General features: G+C 34.7%; 1 protein-coding gene across 7 annotated transcripts in view; it reads left to right on the forward strand.

Moving 5' to 3' along the window:
• The window catches only part of GRIA4 (glutamate ionotropic receptor AMPA type subunit 4), a 432,578-nt gene that overhangs the window by 409,958 nt on the left and 5,393 nt on the right, over positions 1 to 17,227 (forward strand). For 5 of the 7 annotated variants that reach the window (XM_064492857.1, XM_064492858.1, XM_031460665.2 and 2 more), the window contains one exon: positions 15,706 to 15,820. In XM_064492857.1, the coding sequence (XP_064348927.1) occupies positions 15,706 to 15,820 (115 nt within the window). Of the gene's footprint in view, positions 1 to 9,438; positions 9,554 to 15,705; positions 15,821 to 17,227 lie in introns of all 7 variants that reach the window. The other 2 variants (XM_031460664.2, XM_064492861.1) reach the window with 1 other exon arrangement.

The following is a 17,227-nucleotide window of genomic DNA, read 5'->3' on the forward strand; positions in this document are numbered from 1 at the left end:
CATCTAAAGAGTTCCATCTTGCTGTGATGAGTTCCATGACTCTTCCCATTCTGATTTCTCTTTATTCCATCACTTTCAATATTTGCTTTATTTACTTTATGTTTTAACAACCCTTTAAAAATTTCCACCTTGTTGGGAAGAGTCTCTTTCCCTTGAATTTTCTTACTAAATAATCTAATGTTTTTATTAGCATCTGTAAGAATCATTGAGGGGAAGCTGAGACTACAAATTCAATAAGGCTTTCTGGACAGGTTTTTTTATTTGTTTGTTTTTATTTTTAAAACTAAGGGAGTTCTTAGCATTAGCTGGTATATTTCCTTGTATCCACTTTTTTATTTGGTCTCTCCATAGGTACCAGTAAAACAGCTATTTAAGGATGAGAGCTTTCTAAAAATTGACCAATTTAGAAGTTTCCTCCAATTCAGAGGATTCATCGTCTGGTCATTGATGAGTAGGATCTTAATAGTGACTCAAACCAATAAGCCTATTTATGGAAAGATCCTGAGATAACTTTCCAAACATAGTACCATGAACACAAGAGGTGTCCCCAGTTAGGGCAGAGATGATGTAGTCCCTATGTTCCAAAAATAGTCTAAGAATATTTGAGAAGATAAAAGCCGCTGATCGACTGAGCCCCTTATGACAAAACTCTCCTGAGAGCTGGCACAGCTGTGCAAAGAGACTGCTCAGAATCCCAGTCTACTTAACTGGCTACCAAATGCATATTGGTATGTGTGCCTGTGGATGGCAGAGACCAATGAGATTTTTCTCACTGGTATATAAATCAAGCTCTCAAGACATAGACCAAGGCAAAAGGAAAATCTAATCAGACCAATGATTTTCCTCCTTATAACAAATGAACTAAAAGACAAAGAAAAAAAAGTGACCATACTGGGAGGAAAAGGAACAACAAAACAAGAGTACTCTACCAAATTTTAAACCAAAAGTCACCAAGTCCAAGGAGTTGGCCTCACAAGAATTTTTTCCTGCTAATCTAATCTGAGAAAAGAGGAAAACTCTTACCACTCTCTTCTCCAACAGAGCCTGCAGAAAGAGATCTAGAAGACTGACATGGTAAGAAATATAACTTTCTACTGGCTTTTGCCAGGTGCCCCAGGGTCTCTTAACTGCAACAACTTTGGGAGAAGTAGTGTTCAGTAGTGTTCAGTGAAGTTGAATCTCATTTGTCAGAGAAGAAGGAATTTTCCTTTACCCTTCTGGGTTCTTCTGGCTGGTCTAAGAATTAAATTGCTACGAGACAGATTCATAGGAGAAAATCAAACAAAAGTTTAACAATATGTGTATATAGAGAGACACAGGAAAATTTAGTAATTCACAAAAATGCCTCAAACCCTCACCTTGAATACTATTTTTAGCTAAAGACAAAAGAGGACATTGTGGGTAGTGGTTGGAACATCAAAGAAGGAGGAAAACATTTCACATGAAGACAGAAAAGCAAAAGTTGGGGAAATAAATAGTTGCTGGACCACGCAGAGACAATGGGACACAGAGTGGACTCCAATCTCTAACAGTTTCTCCCATTATACCTAGCCCATATTCTTTGTAGATGTCTAGTGATAGAGCTATCTATCCTATAACTATTCCTATAACAGGTACCTTGTCTAAATTCTTAGGGCAGTTAGTAGGAAGATCAAAGTTTCTTTCTGAGTCTTTTGGGTCTTGGTTGTTTTCAGTTTGAAATAATTCACACACCAGACATACGCTGGGCTGGCAAATTTCGTTCCCCTGTGATTCACTGAAATTGTATATCAATCTGGATTTTGCATGTTTGTGCGTTGTTCCTGAGAAAGTATCCATGCTTTCATTGACTTCTAAAAGAGGTCCATGACCCAAAGGAGGATAGAAAAGTCTACTCTGTGACCTAAAATTGACAAAATCATGAAACTACCCTGAGTGAAATATTTGTAATTAAATGTTTTATTTTTCATAATCTCTAGCTAGCATGCTGACTAAATTACTGGCAGACACTCTCACAAAAATCAGTGTTCCTTCTAAGAATCACATTCTTCAGATCGAGTTCTCAAATAGGAATTAGTCATGCAAATTCCAAAGAACACAACTTAGAGACAATTCCTGGAATTTAGCCCAGTATCAATTCAATTTGTTCAGTTCTTTTTGACTCAATTGGAGTGTGAAGTACAAACCATTTCTATACACTAATTTGATAGCACATATGTCATCCAAAATCCAAAATAAAGACAATAAATCCCTCATTATCAAAGTGGTTTCAAATGCTTCTTGTAAATCATGCTGGGTCTGAATTGTCTTTCACACAGGAAAATTTTCCTTCAGATTTTTGATATTAAATTATTGATCAATATTGACATTTTATGTAGACCTTACTTGCCATCACATAAGCAAACCGGAGTGAAAATTTAATTATCTTTTCTAAAAATGATTGCATATATATGTAGAGCAGCTTAGCTCAAATTCCGCCTTTGGAAATGAGCACACAAATCCAATGAAGCAAAAGGAGTTTTGTGCTTATTTACTGGAAGGAAAAATTTGGGAAGAAAAATAATAGTACAGCTAGAAGTTAAATTGAAAACTTAGTGGAACATTGAGAAATATTGAGAATTTGTTAGTCTTCCAAGCCTAGATATCTATAAAGTGTAGAATTGTGAATGCAAATACTTTCCCTTAAGATCAGACATATTTAGTTCTTAACTTATTATTTGACAGCCTGCTGATTTTTATTTACTTTAAATATTTTCTTCAGTGATAAAATAGTTCTTTTTCTTAGCTAGTTATTGACTAACTGCATACAAAATTCTATGGTTTGTTGTAAATTCTCTGTTTTTCTGCCAATTTCCTCTACCTTTATATGGTGGGGGTAGGGGTGTGGAGGGGACAGAAGGACATCATTAAATTACAAAAGTAAAATCCCATGTGATATTTCCTCCTCCCTACCTATCTCATCTTGTTACATGGGATGGACTTTCCTTTAGGCAACACTTGTTACAGTCCTGACAATGCGGCCACCTAAATAACAGAATGAATAGTCTATACAGAGTTGACTATTAATTTTTTGAAAAATTATTATTTTCTTATTAGAGTGGTCCTGGAAAATCTTCTGCATATATTTACCTGCTGCATAACAAAATTTAAATCAAATGAGTTTTCCAACCTGGAATTTTAGTTCAATTTCAAAAAAAAAAAAAGGGGATAGAGTAAATATGTCATATGATGGAAGATTTTTTTAATTGCCTTTTTAAAAAATCCTGCAAAAAATCAAAACGGACTTTTCCCTTAGAGTCCCTAATGCTTGTTTGGGGAAGAACATAGTTGCCAGACATGGAATCCCTTTTTCTAAAAATAGAGGTATATACTTTTTTTTTTAAATGGCCCACTTAGTAGGACTCAAGTTTGTTCACAATTACATTTATTTAATCTGGCATAAAGGAAAAAACTCACCATCTATGTAAGTTAATGTGAAACAGAAAGGCTTGTCTCTAGGCCACTGAGAGTTCCATTAACTCCCACCTCTCTGCCTGACCTGTTTCCCTCAAATAACGTAGAACCTTTGTAGAAGCCAAGTGCATCATCACGTGTTCTCCCTCCAGCCTGTGACTAGAGACACAAAACCAAGTGACCAAAGCAAACCACATTATCAAAGCAATGAAAGGTTTCCTGAGGTCCTTAAGAACGACTCCTAAATTCTACCTTTCTCAATTTTTCTTGATCCAAAATAGAATATGTATTTTGATTTGCATGAAATAATTATATTAGTCATTGTACTATAAAATAATTGTGAGGCTTTTCATTTGTTCTTTACTGATTATCAAAGTGTCAGCTTTTCATTGCAGAAAATTTTGGGTGAGTGGGGAAGCATAAAGAACAATGTGCAATCCAAATTAATCATAAATCCCACTACCTGCAGACAGCTATTTGTTTATTTCTTTCCAGTATTTTTCCATCAACATTTATATATATATATATATATATATATATATATATATATATATATATATATATGAACATTATATATTTTTCTCAAATTAAGATCACAATGAATATACAAATTTGGTTCTTTCTTTCACTTAACATTAAGGATTTCTTTTTTCATTAAATCATTTAATGATTGCTAAACAGTCAGCCATATGGATTATTGGTGCTTATCAATATTATCACCTCAAGAGCTTCATAAAAATGTAGATACACTGCCCCCAATTCACAGTATTCTGATACAGCAAGTTTAGCCCTGAGCATCTGTATTTGTAATAAGTGGTTCTGACACTTACATCAAGCTTGAAAATGGCTGTTGTGCACTAAAATCTACTGAATTCTCTCTTTCTGTTGGGCGTGTAAATTGCTTTCAGTGTTTTGCTATGTAAATATATTACAATATTTATTATGTTACTTTGTCAGCGTCATTGATTAATTTCCCATCATTGATTCCTCAAAGGGAAATTATTATTAATAATTATCAACATTATCAATAATTATCAAGCATAAGAATTACTTTCAAGTTTTTGCTGTATAAAGCCGTATTATTTTCTTGCCAAATTTTAATTCTACTTTCAGTGTATAAGGACACCTATTAAACCCCTGACTATACTGAACATTATCTTTATTTTTATCTTTCCCAATGTGAATAGTGAAAAGTTAGTTTGCATTTCTTTAATTCACATTAGTTTAATTCCAAATAAGGTTAAATTATTTTTAAATGATTTGTCTTTCTTCCTGCATAAATTATCTATCAATATCCTTTACAGATTTTAAAAGGGATTTTCTAATATGTTTACACAATTTCTTACTGATTCACATAATTTTTAAGTTTTTAAAAAAATATAATTAAGATTAATTAGAACTATGCAAAAATTTTTTAGCATCACTCAAGTAAACATTCTGAACATTTTAACACCTAGTATTTAAATTTTACAGAAAGTTTAGGATGAAGAGACTGCTCAAATTAAAAGAGCACGGGCTTAAAACTAGGGAGACTTTCTCCTGTGTATGTAATTAATGGATCCTTTTTTATAAAGACAGTAAATCACTAGCAAAATCACACAGCAGTTTAGACAAATAAAATCCATTAGGTCCATGTATTACTGATATCAAAACCAAAAATGAAGTGTTCATCCTACTAAGTAAAAGGTAATTGAATTTGTTTTAACCAGACTAAATACAATATTGCAAGCTATTTACAAATTATAGATACCCTAAATAGCTTGCAAACAATGACTAAATTTAAGGTTTGTATATCATTCTTTTATAATAATATTCTCAAATCCAGGAAATCATAAAATACTTTACATTTTAAACAAACTTTTTAAAATTTCTGTATTTATGTAGATATATATTTGATCAGATATAAACTTTAATATTGTACCAACAGAAAAATTATACTACAAGAAATATGGTCTAGAAGTTAGTATAATGAATAAGGCATAAAGTAAGCAAAAAAGCATATCCAGATCTATAGAATTTAAAGATAAATTATTTATGGAAGAATAGAGAGTAAGCAATAACTATCTTAGCCTGAATTAAGCATACTTTCAACAAGAAAATCTTATTTTGCACTAGCCTAACTTACCCAAAATTAATAAATGGAAGATGTTTAAGTCTGTTAGCTCCCATTCTAAAGCTTTTGTTTAGTTAACAAAAATGGGCCCCAGATGCTAGTGCAATACAGGATAGATTTTCATGCTCTCAATCTCAATTGAATGAAATTTCAGGAGTAAAAACCCTCGGAAGTTTTCCAGAGGTCCTGGAATTTGTCCAGGTGAGCATTTTTGTTTGAGATGATACAGGAAAAATGAATGTGGGGCATGAGGAGGGCAGTGTCTCAGGTCTTGGCTGAGCCCCTGGGATGTGCCCTACCAGGTGTGGGTCCTTGGCTTCATGCAGGAAAGAATTCAAGAGCGAGCCACTGTTGAGTAAAGGTAGATTTATTTAGAGAGATACATACTACATAGAGGGCAGGCTGTTTCAGAAGGCAAGAGAAAGGCCACGAGGTATGGGGATTGGGTGCTCAGGTTAAAGTAAAAGTCAATACAAACTCCATCCACCGAATGCAGGCCATCTCCGAAGACAGGAGAGCAGCCATGAGGAGTGGTGTTGCCAGTTTTTATGGGCTTGGTAGCTTCATATGCTAACAAGTAGGAGGACCATTCCAACCACCGTGGGGAAGGGGCTGGGATTCCCAGGAATTGGGCCACTGCCTACTCTTTGACCTTTTATGGTCAGCCTTGGGACTGTCATGGTACCTGTGGACATGTTACCATGCTAATATATTACAATGAGTGCATAATGAAGCTCAAGGTCTACTAAGAGTCAAATCTCCCCACCATTTTGATCTTCAAGTCCTACTGGGAGTTGAATCTTCCACCATTTTGGTGAGAATTGCTGTGTCATTCTTTGAATGGCTGTGCCCTGCCCGCTTCCCTCCTGGCTTACAACCCTGAATTAAGTTCCCCATCATCTCACCACTATGAAAAAAGCTATTTGGAGAGTGGGTTTTCTTACCTAGGATTCCCCTAAACCATAAAAGGCAAAGGCAAGTAAGCACAATGCCTGGGCCCTCGTGCATTCTGTGAAAGGTCGTGGTCAACACGCCTGGGCTCTCAGATGTGGTTACACATTCAGCTCAAATGCAGTCACTTCTTCTTGTTGCTCCTTCTCCTTCCATTTTTAAGTGAAAGCGATCCATTTCAATTGAGTTTATTTGAATTTACAGAATTTAAATAGAATGTAAGAGAATAAAAGGAATAATTAATGTAAAAAATAGCTCACAATAGTTTTCTTCTTTCTCTGACCTGCTTGGCAGATCCCTATTACAGCTTCTCTGATGCTTAATCAGGACAAGAATATCCCTTGTCATCCATATGGGCCTCTACCATCGATTTTGAAATCTTTGTCTGAAATGTATGAAGGGGATTCCAAAGCAATAGAAAAATTTGCGGCAGCAAAGATCTGCTGGCTCTGTCCCTTTTTCACCTGACTCTTTATGACTTCCTTAGGCTTGCTTGTAATTATTTTTTCAGGGCTCCTTTTTCTTTTTTTGTCTGGATAACAAAGACTTCTTAACCTAGTCTCGAAAAACGAGTGAAGTAACTTTATGTACATTTTTAAAGTCATTTGATGATTCTTATTAATAACATGTAAATGTGACACATTCCATAAAATAGAACAGATGTTCAAATGGCCCTTGCTGACGTGGCTTATGCTGCATTTTAAGTGGCAATCTAAGGAGGCCTTTAGACCTAAACCGCGTACATAAAGAAATTAAGTCTTTAGTCAGACAGTTGTGGAAATAGCAGGCACGTTTAACAGGCAAGGAACTCTCGAAATCCTGAAAAGTGTTTCTAAATATTAATTATCAAGTGCCTTCATTTAAGAAAAGTAAATTTTACATGTGATAGTATTAAGTGAGTTTTATTGAGGGACCACAAGAAAATGGGGATTAATTATGAACTGGGCAGTGACTTACTTACTGGTCAATTATATTATACTAACCAAATATAGATACATACACACACAAGTATGGATAGCAGTGTGAAACTAAACTGTTTTTACATGGCCTGTTAGATGTTATTAGAAAGACAATGTCTTAGAATAACTTTGTAGAAAGCTTTATTCCAAACAATTTTCTCAACATGAAGCTTTTGTTTCCTTATCCATTTTTTATTTTGCTTTTTTGTTATCTATTGTGCTGGGAAACTGTCGTTGGATATGGCTAATAACCCTGTTAAATAACCCTCTCATGAAATGGTTTTAGTTTTCTCAAAAGAATGGTCTAAACCAACATATAAAATAATTGGGATACCACTTCATTAAAAAAATCTAATAGAAATGTTTAAGGCTAAAACAAAGTGGATTATAAAAATAATTTCCTCTGAAATAGAATATTTTAGTTTCAATTCATTGAAAGACAAATTTATTTAGCTTCCTATGGACAAAAAATAAATTAGAACAATTATTTTCTTCCAACAGCATTTTTTTAAATAAGATGTTTCTAGCTTCACTGAATATTCATTCATTCCTACATTTCAGTCTGGTCCTTTTGGAGATTAAACTGATAACTTGATATTGCTCATTTTAGGATGTACATTAATTATTTTACACCATTAATGTGGGACTAACTGAGGAATGTGGGAACAGCTAATTATTTATTTAGCATTTAGTAAATGGCAGTCTAACTCTTAGAAAGAGTTAATACTCTCAAAGTGTGTGATTTACTCATGGGAAATGTTTATTCTGCAATGGATCAGACCATTACAACACTAGAAAATGCACATCACTTACCTGAAATATTACACATTTTAAGAGAATAAATACTTTAATAGGCTGATTAGTGGTGAAATACACGATGCTTTTTATTAGTCAACTAAATGATATTTCACTTGCAAATCAATGTTCAAGTGCTGCTCATTAACATGAGGTTGCTTTGTTGTATCTATAATTCATTTGGCATTAAGTAATCATCAGACTCAATCATTATCAAATAGAATATCACAAACTGTATCCAAATTCTCTCAGTATAGAAGCCACTCCGTAGATTTAATACACATTTTTTGAACGCAGGGAAAACCTCTTAAAAGAGTTAAATGGATCATTTAAAAACTGTAACTTGAAAGCAAGAAGGAAACCAAGTACATGGGAAGCAAGAACCCATGACACATTTTTTTAATCCTCTTAGGGAATAATTAGAATGCGTGATCCTTACTCCCCTATAGAGGTAAACATGGAAGAAATCTAATCCAGTGTTTGTTGGCAAAGTCCGTATCACATGCAGCATGACTTCCTGGGGGTTAATTACATAATTTAAACAGTCAAATTGGACATGTGATCCTGGCTTCTAAATAGCATAGAGTGACTTTAAGAATCAACACAAAATTCAAATTGAAGCTCCCTGGGGGCTGCTACTACCTTTCTCTTGACTACCCTATGATTTCCAGTCCAAGAAACTGACCCAACTTAAATAAGAAAAGAAATAAGAATTAAGCTACACTCCATTGTCAGGAAATCAGTACACAAAAATTAGTGGCTGGTTTGTTGATTTGTTTATGCCATTATGTTTTTCCTTCTGGGACTGAATTTACATTCATCTCTTATGGGTCGTTGACATTCTTAAAGAAAAAGGAATTCAAGACACAACTCTTTCTTGATGACTAGTAAATTCTAGTTTATTACTGTTTTGCAAAAAAAAAAAAATCCATGTAATTGGTTGATGTTGGTTATTTGACAATAAATGAACTGTGAAAGTGAACAGCACCAAATGCTGCAGATTTAATACATTCTGAAGGTAGTTGCAGTTGCATTTGGTTTGGACTCTGGTGGAAGGGCCTGCAGGATGACAAAATGAGAGGTTTATTTAGCGTCTGGGAGCAGCTTATAAAAGAGCTTAAATCCTCATTCCTTCTAACATCTTAACAGCTGTGCAGTTTCTTACAAAATATGTTTTATCGTTTCAAGAAATGCTGTTAACCTCGCAGTTTTAAAACTGAATGAACAAGGCCTCTTGGACAAATTGAAAAACAAATGGTGGTACGACAAAGGAGAATGTGGCAGCGGGGGAGGTGACTCCAAGGTCAGCCTCAATGTCACCAAAAGCGGGTAAACAGTATGTCAAGTAATAGGTCCATCTGCTGGGAGACTTGTACTTTAGACTTACTAATATCCCCCGGATTGCGAGTGCAGTCCCGTCACAGACTTAAGTGTGCAATTACTGTCAAAGCAAAAATATTCGCAAACAGTCTCAGTGTGGGGGTCACACTAACAAAACTAATTAAAATAGTCACTGAAAATCTCTGGCTTTGAACAAGTTGTGAAGAGTCCTAAGAACCTCAGTTCTGGAAAGCAGCAAGCTTTTGAAAGAGCAGTTTTGTGAAGAGGAGAGAGGACAGAGAGGGGCGATTTGTCTTGTTTCCGTCACAAGGACTGCCATGAAATTATTTTTAAGTAGCAGCAATAATCTGACTCCACCTAGACCAGGTACCTACCAGAAAGTCATTTCTCCACCTAAAACTCTCGGGCTTCCATTAAATAGCAAGTTCAATAACAAATCAAAGATAATCATGTGAACGAGGCCTTTCCTTTTGCCTTCCAGAACTGGATCAAACTACAAAAAGATCAGGCTACAAAAACAAGACCAACTCAGCTTTATCTTCACTGCATCCATGTCATATTTCCAGCTTCATAAAATGATCTTTTTTTTAATTTCTAAGTAGTGTCTAAAGAAAAAAAATGTATACAATTAACAAAAAATTACTAGCTAGTGTTCCAGAACTCTTCTTCACTGTAGATAATTTAAAGAAAACACTTCAGAGATGGGCATCTTCTGACTGAATTTTCTTTCCTTATATATCTTCAATTGGTTTGTAAGACCATTGGAAAATGTGAAGTATGCCCTCTTGCCCTTTCTTTTAAATTCTAGAGCAATGCCCAGAACAGGAAGTCCTGCTCATCTGCAGGCTCCTGGTCGGGCTACACATTTCTCACTTGCCTGGCTACCGAACCAGGAGGAGGAGGCTGTTTACAGGGAGGATCTGTCAGGGAGGCTGCTAATCTCACCCTCTTCCAGAGCTGATAACTTCCCCTTTACTCCTAATCGGACAAGCCTTCCAAATTCAGCTCACCTGCATATGTCCATCTAATAACCATCCCTGTTACAGGAGGAGAAAGGATCAGCTTTGTCAGATGAATATTCTGGCCACAGAGGAAGGCGGGAAAGAGGAGGAGACAACAGAATTGTGTGGACCCAATTCTGATCATCTTCAGAATCATCCATCTTCTATCCCCAGAGAGAATCTGAGTCCCTGGAAGGAAAAAAGCAGAGAGAGGCTAGAAGAGAGTCTTCGGTGATTCTCCTGAGATGGTTCCTCTTTAAGACACTTCGTTCGAGATACCAACCATATGTTTTCTTAAGAAATATTAGCTCTTTTATATTTTGGAGCCCCAGACTGCCTAGAATGTCCTGATCATTTCCATAAAAATATAAACACATACATATGCAATACATAATTAGAAAATTACTCATTTATACTAATAATCTCTTCCTCTATGCAAATTAGAAATATAAGAAAATGTACTCTAATAGCACCAGAAAAAGCAAAAATGAAGATATTCTATTCAATTAGAAAAAAAATTATTTTTATCACAGATCTGAACAAAGTATAACATTGCTTAACAGACAAAATTTTCCACAAAAAATGAATAATGGATTCCTGTTTTAGTGTACACTGAAGACTCTTTCCAGAGAAAAATAAGCAAGCAGAAACAGAAATGTACACATCCTGGAAAAAACCTATGAACAAAAGTCATTTTAATTTATTTAAATAAGGGATTGGACAACTCAGTTGAATTTTAATCTGTTTGCATCCAACACACTGGTACGTAATGGACACCAAGTAAAATATTTGGTGTTCAGAAAAATAAATATGAGTCTAACCTTGCAGTTTTCAGAAATCAAACTGCCTGTTCCTGTAGGTATATGACACGTCACTTTCACCAAAGCTGATATTCTAAAATGTTATTTCACATCTTGATGTCATTTTCTAAAATGTTATAAAATTTAACATAAATGTATGTTAATTACATACATAATTACAGTATGTTCTATTTTCCTCTCAAGAATTTTGTTTTCACATTAGAAAAAAATTCTCATAGGTTGTATATTGATATAATATTTATCACCAATAGAATAGTAATAGTAATACTCTACTGTGAATTTATTTTAAAAGATGATATTTTAAATGGTCTGACTTAACTTAGACCAAAGTAAATTACCAGGAGACAGTTGCTGCTTTTTTATTTTTGTTATGTGCCTTCTTCAGGTGACTGATTTTCTTGTTAAACTTCTCTCTCCCCTTCCATTTGGCCTGATCTTTATCCAAAGAGGTGGAAGGAGGAAAGGTGCTGAATTGGAGGATGAGGCTGGTTCTTAAGCCTTTGCTAAGTGTAAAGCCAAAGCAGAAGAAAGAATTAAATGCTGTCAATTTATCTACAAAGCACGTTGTGTAAAATGCATATTAGAGATCTCAGCACAGCTATGCTGTAATCTGGCATGACCTACTTTTGAAATACAGAATCTTAGTAGGAAAAAACTAACTTTCCTAACAGTGATTCATCTAGCGAAGGGGAAAAAACATGGAAAGCTGTACCACACATGAATGGGTTCCTATGAGAGGCCAACTGACCCAACCTGTCATTTACAGGATTGGAACAAGGGAAGACATCTCCAGCCTCCCATTCAGCAGCATGTTATTAAATGTCTGCTTTAACTGGGCTGTCTACCAGTATCTATGGGTAAAAAAAGACTTACTCACTGTCCTTTCCCCCAAAGAGCTTATGATTTAATACAATCATTAACTGAATTATTTACAGGCACAATGACAATTTCCAGTCATACCGATGACTCAAAATAATTAGCAACCCCACTCAAGTGATAGCCATTCCCAGAGCATGACCAAGCAGCCCTCAGCCAGAGACACCACAAAAGAAATAAAGAAAAAGGTCTGGTATTTTACATGAAATAATGTGGAAAGGCATCAGTTGAGGGGTATGAATTTATTTGTTTGAAAATTTACTCCTTTGAATGTTAATATTATTGGGCTGTGGCCTTTTTTATGGTCATAAGAGATTCATACTCATTCTTGTCAATAAGATAAAAATTTACTAATTGACCATGAACCAATTTAAAAATATCATTGCAATGTCTAAAACTCATAATCCCCTTTGATTAATCTGATATGATTTAGTCTGAGCCCCAACCCTACACAGAATTTTATGCCAATTTTTTACATGTGTTGTTTAATCCTGGTTATAGTTGGAAATTTTGACAATGCCTATAATCATCAATGACCCATAGTGCTAATAATAGCCACAGAATTATTGATTTTTTTGTTTGTTTTATACTTTATTCTCCTCCTATGTGTCTAAAAATAGGCATACCCATGGATGTGGATATTCATATTAAAATCATTTTGTAAATGTGATTACTAACTAATGTCCTCTTTAGGAATTATAGTAGATCACACAATACCCAGCTTTTAATTTGGCACTCTGAAGGATCAGCCCGTTCTTGACTTTAAAATATGTTATACTTGCAAATGGCCTTCTCTACAGCCATGGAAACCAAGGCAATAATAAAGGGATTATTACAGAAAATTATGCATGCATAAGCAGAAAATAATGGAAAGGAAAAAATGTTGTAAACAAAAATGAATAAGGGAACGTAATCCTTGGAGAAAGAATCTCCTAGTAATGAATTCCCTGCTCAGTGCCTGACATTCCTCCAGTTGACAGTAAGTTTGGTATTAACAAATATCTTATATTCAAAATTCCAATCTAATCTTAGCCTCTAAAACCAGGCTACTGGAATGAGTAGTGGAAAGAACAAAGAGGCAAGGGGAAAATGAAGCAAGTAGAGGAAATAGTATCTTAAGAGATAAATCAAAGTCAGTCTTGGATTTAATCTATAAATTATGCCTTCTATAAGAAACTTGAAGGAAACTGCTTTCTTTTCGTTCTCTTCTCAGCATTAAGTCCATCTCCTCTGAGCACACCCCATTCAACAAGTGTGACATAGGCTAATATAATGTACCTTACATGTGTGTTAAAAAAGCTTTGGTGAGCTAGCCTGAGGATAAAAACCCTTAGTATAGATTAAACAAAAACACTTGGTCTGGATTTAAAATAATTTAAATGTAATAATTTTACAGAGCACCTACCCTGAGTCAGAGACACTGGCAAATATTTTACAAAGATGAATGAGGTGTGGCTTCTGTTCTCAGCTAGTTCACATTTCACCAACCAACCTGCAGCTGTGGTTTTGTGACAATTACTTTATATATGGAGGTGGGGGATGTATTAAGGGGGTGGAGAGGTTATAGACAGTAAAAGCTAGATTAACTGGAGCTAACCAAGCACCCCAATTAACCATAATCCTCACTCCACCCCAACCCCAAACTTAGTTTTTAGTACAAAGTGTTAAATCATGCTGATGCTAATTTTTAATCCAAAAAACAATATAATATTCTAGGAGTGTGGCAAATGCATATTCTTAAATAAACTTTGTAAGACCTTATAACACGGACACAAAAATTAAATTGAATTCAGAAAGCAGATAAACCAAAACTTATATTTTGAAAACTTTTTTCAGAACCAATAGTACCAAAAAAAAATGGATTTTAGTTTAACTATTAACTAGAAAGTTCAGTTAGCCAGAACCCTTATTTCCTGAGTCTTCTGTTGTTAATATTGTTAACTGTACAGGCTATGAAGGCAAACCATTATAAACCCTGATTAAGCTAATTTCTAGCTATTTGGCTAGATGAGTTAACCTCTCTGTGCTTTGGTTTCCTCATTTGTAAAATATAGGTAATAATAGTAACTAAACATGTAAAATGCTTTTAATAGTCCCTGGTACACAGAAAGCGCTCACGAAGTGCTAGGAACCATCCTCACAATCATTATTAACACATTACCTAGTTGTGAGGATAGGTTTCTGGAATTAACCCCCTGGTACCCAGATAAATGCATGCTATATTTCTCCAAACACACTCAACATTTCCTAGAAAAAGTGAGGCATTAGGAGATATAACCAGACAACATGTCAAGAGGAATGTAAGGAGTCTCTCTCTGAACGTTTGTAAAAGCATAAAGAAACAAAAACCAACCAACCACAAAAATAAAAACAATAAAAGACCTTAAGAGTTAACAGCTCCCATCCATCTTAGTAGCCTTTATGCTACACACAGAGGTTAACATGGGACTGAAAACTAGAAGAATTCTTAGATTCTCAGAACACTGATGCTGACTGACAAGTGACCCTGGCCTCTCTGACACCCCTTGTATAATATTTAGTATTGAAGGACTCAAAGGTGGTAGGAAAGAAAAGTGGGATTTTAGAGTACGGGGAGTTTGTCTATTTATAAAAATGTTGGTTACCCCTAACCGATCATGTATTTGTCAGTAAGAATTTATAAAGTAAATTATAGTCACTACAATTTATGCTTAGAGTGTATTCATATGGTAGACTCAAGATAGATGAAAATTACTTCTGGTGACATTATTTAGGTTAAATTTAAATATTGCAATTCAGAAGGAAAATACCAGCATGGAATTATACTTTTAAAGAATGATTTACATGTTTGTCTCACATGGACTTCTGCATGAGGTGGTCCTTTGTCAGTAACATCCTCCTCTTTCAATTAGGTCTTGGATGAGGGTGGTGAAGGAGTCAATTTAACGATGGATACTGCAGATACACTTTTAAAGCATAAAGTAAAACGCTACTAGCTGAATCATGATGTCTGCAAGAAATGAAAGCAGTCCTATTTAGCTTCTGTGTAAGCCTGTCAACCTGTAGCCACTTGCATTAATTTTGAAAGAGACAAAAAGGAGCTTCTGGATTTTGAAAGCTTCTGATTTTGAGAGTCTATAATTATGTTAGGAAAATTGAAACTGCTGAAAAAGCCCAATCCAGGCTAATAGTTTTGGATTCACAGTAATTGCATACATTTTATTTAAAACTCCTCCCTAGCAGTATGTGCCTGTTACCCAAAGCGATGGAGCAGGCCCCAGTTTTATGTCTGATTCTAAACCTGGGCCTACGGTACAAGACATAACAACCTACTGTGGCTTCTGCTCTGTCACTTTGCCATGCGATTCTAATGTAGTTTTCCTTGAATAACATAAAATAACATATATAATGTTATTTATGTTATTTTCCACGTGAAGAACTCCTGTAAACCTTGCCGTTTTGAAACTCAGTGAGGCAGGCGTCTTAGACAAGCTGAAAAACAAATGGTGGTACGATAAAGGTGAATGTGGACCCAAGGACTCTGGAAGCAAGGTCAGTCACTGCAGTTCGGGGCCTCTTGTGTTCACAAAGCAGTAAACGGGAGCAATTGTCAAGAGTATATGGAGACACTGAAAGCTAAATGTTTCTCTATACACCGCCTAAACTAAATGTTAATGTCATAGATTTCAGCAACAAGGGAGTGAGTGTCTTTTCAGAAAATTGCAAACTGCTCCCCCAATATTTAGGCTCTTATATAAATTTATATTAATTGCAAAAAATATATAAAAATAATAAAATCCCTGTATTATTCTCAAATATACGTACCACTAATCAAAGTAGTGCTTTGGGGGTTCGGTTTTTCTTTGTTTTGGAGGCAAAGGCCATGAGCTCTGTGATTTTAAGAACTGATGCACTTTCAAAACAGGAAATGGGAAATTCGTCAATAGTCACTTACAAAAAGATGATTTTAAATATTAAATATACATTATTCAGAAGTTCAGTCTTTTGTCACTATATTGCCAAGCATTCCACTTTTGTTCGAAGAGGACCTGTTATATTTTTGTTCTGACAGATAAAGAGTAAATCTTCCAATTCCATGCTATCAAAATTGTTTTAATGAATCAATATTTATGAATAATATTCCCAACTTCTAAGGTCTCTTATTCATGAATTATTTTAGGACAATGCAGGAAACTGTAGGCCTGATTTTGTTGAGTACAAAAAAAAAAAAAAAGTGTTCCAAACAGTTATATTTTCATTATAAAGGAAAAGATGTAACAGTTTGTCAGTAGAATTTAAATATCTGCACAAATCAATAGAGCATAATGCCTGAAAACCATTGTTGAAGATTCTTGAAATCTTCATTTATTTTTTTCTGTACCTTCTTTTATAAAGAAAAAAAAAAAACCACTGGTCATCTTAAGACATTAAATAAGTGACTTACATATATAGGAGAACTTCAATTAATTTCAGAAAGAATGAAAGTAATACTAATTGATCTCTTCTCAGGCTTATCCCTATATTTTAAGCACTTTTGTCCACCTTTGAACCAGAGTGGAATGAGACAAGCTTGGCCAAATAATGAAATAATTGTCTCAAATCCTTATTTAAAGTCAGAGGAGCACAAATACTTAATGAGTGATTATTTTTAAAATGAAATTACCCTAAATTTTTGGCCCAACCAGTTGATGTCATAGCTCAGTGGATGGTATACATAGTACATTCTTTAAATTAAACCCTCTCCTAATAAAACTATCTAAGTTTGCAAAAAACTCCCTGCTGAGAAGATAATGGCCACAGAGCACCCTTCAGGTAGTCTACCCAAAATATTTTTTCAAATAATGCTATATAATAAGTATAATATTTATGCTTTATGAAAAAATTATATATTATTTTATAATTTTAATATCTTCCTATCATATGCTTGACTATTTCTGAATTTATTATGAAGTAATATGT

Source organism: Camelus dromedarius, chromosome 12 (assembly GCF_036321535.1).
Source record: "Camelus dromedarius isolate mCamDro1 chromosome 12, mCamDro1.pat, whole genome shotgun sequence".
NCBI classification, from domain to species: domain Eukaryota; kingdom Metazoa; phylum Chordata; class Mammalia; order Artiodactyla; family Camelidae; genus Camelus; species Camelus dromedarius.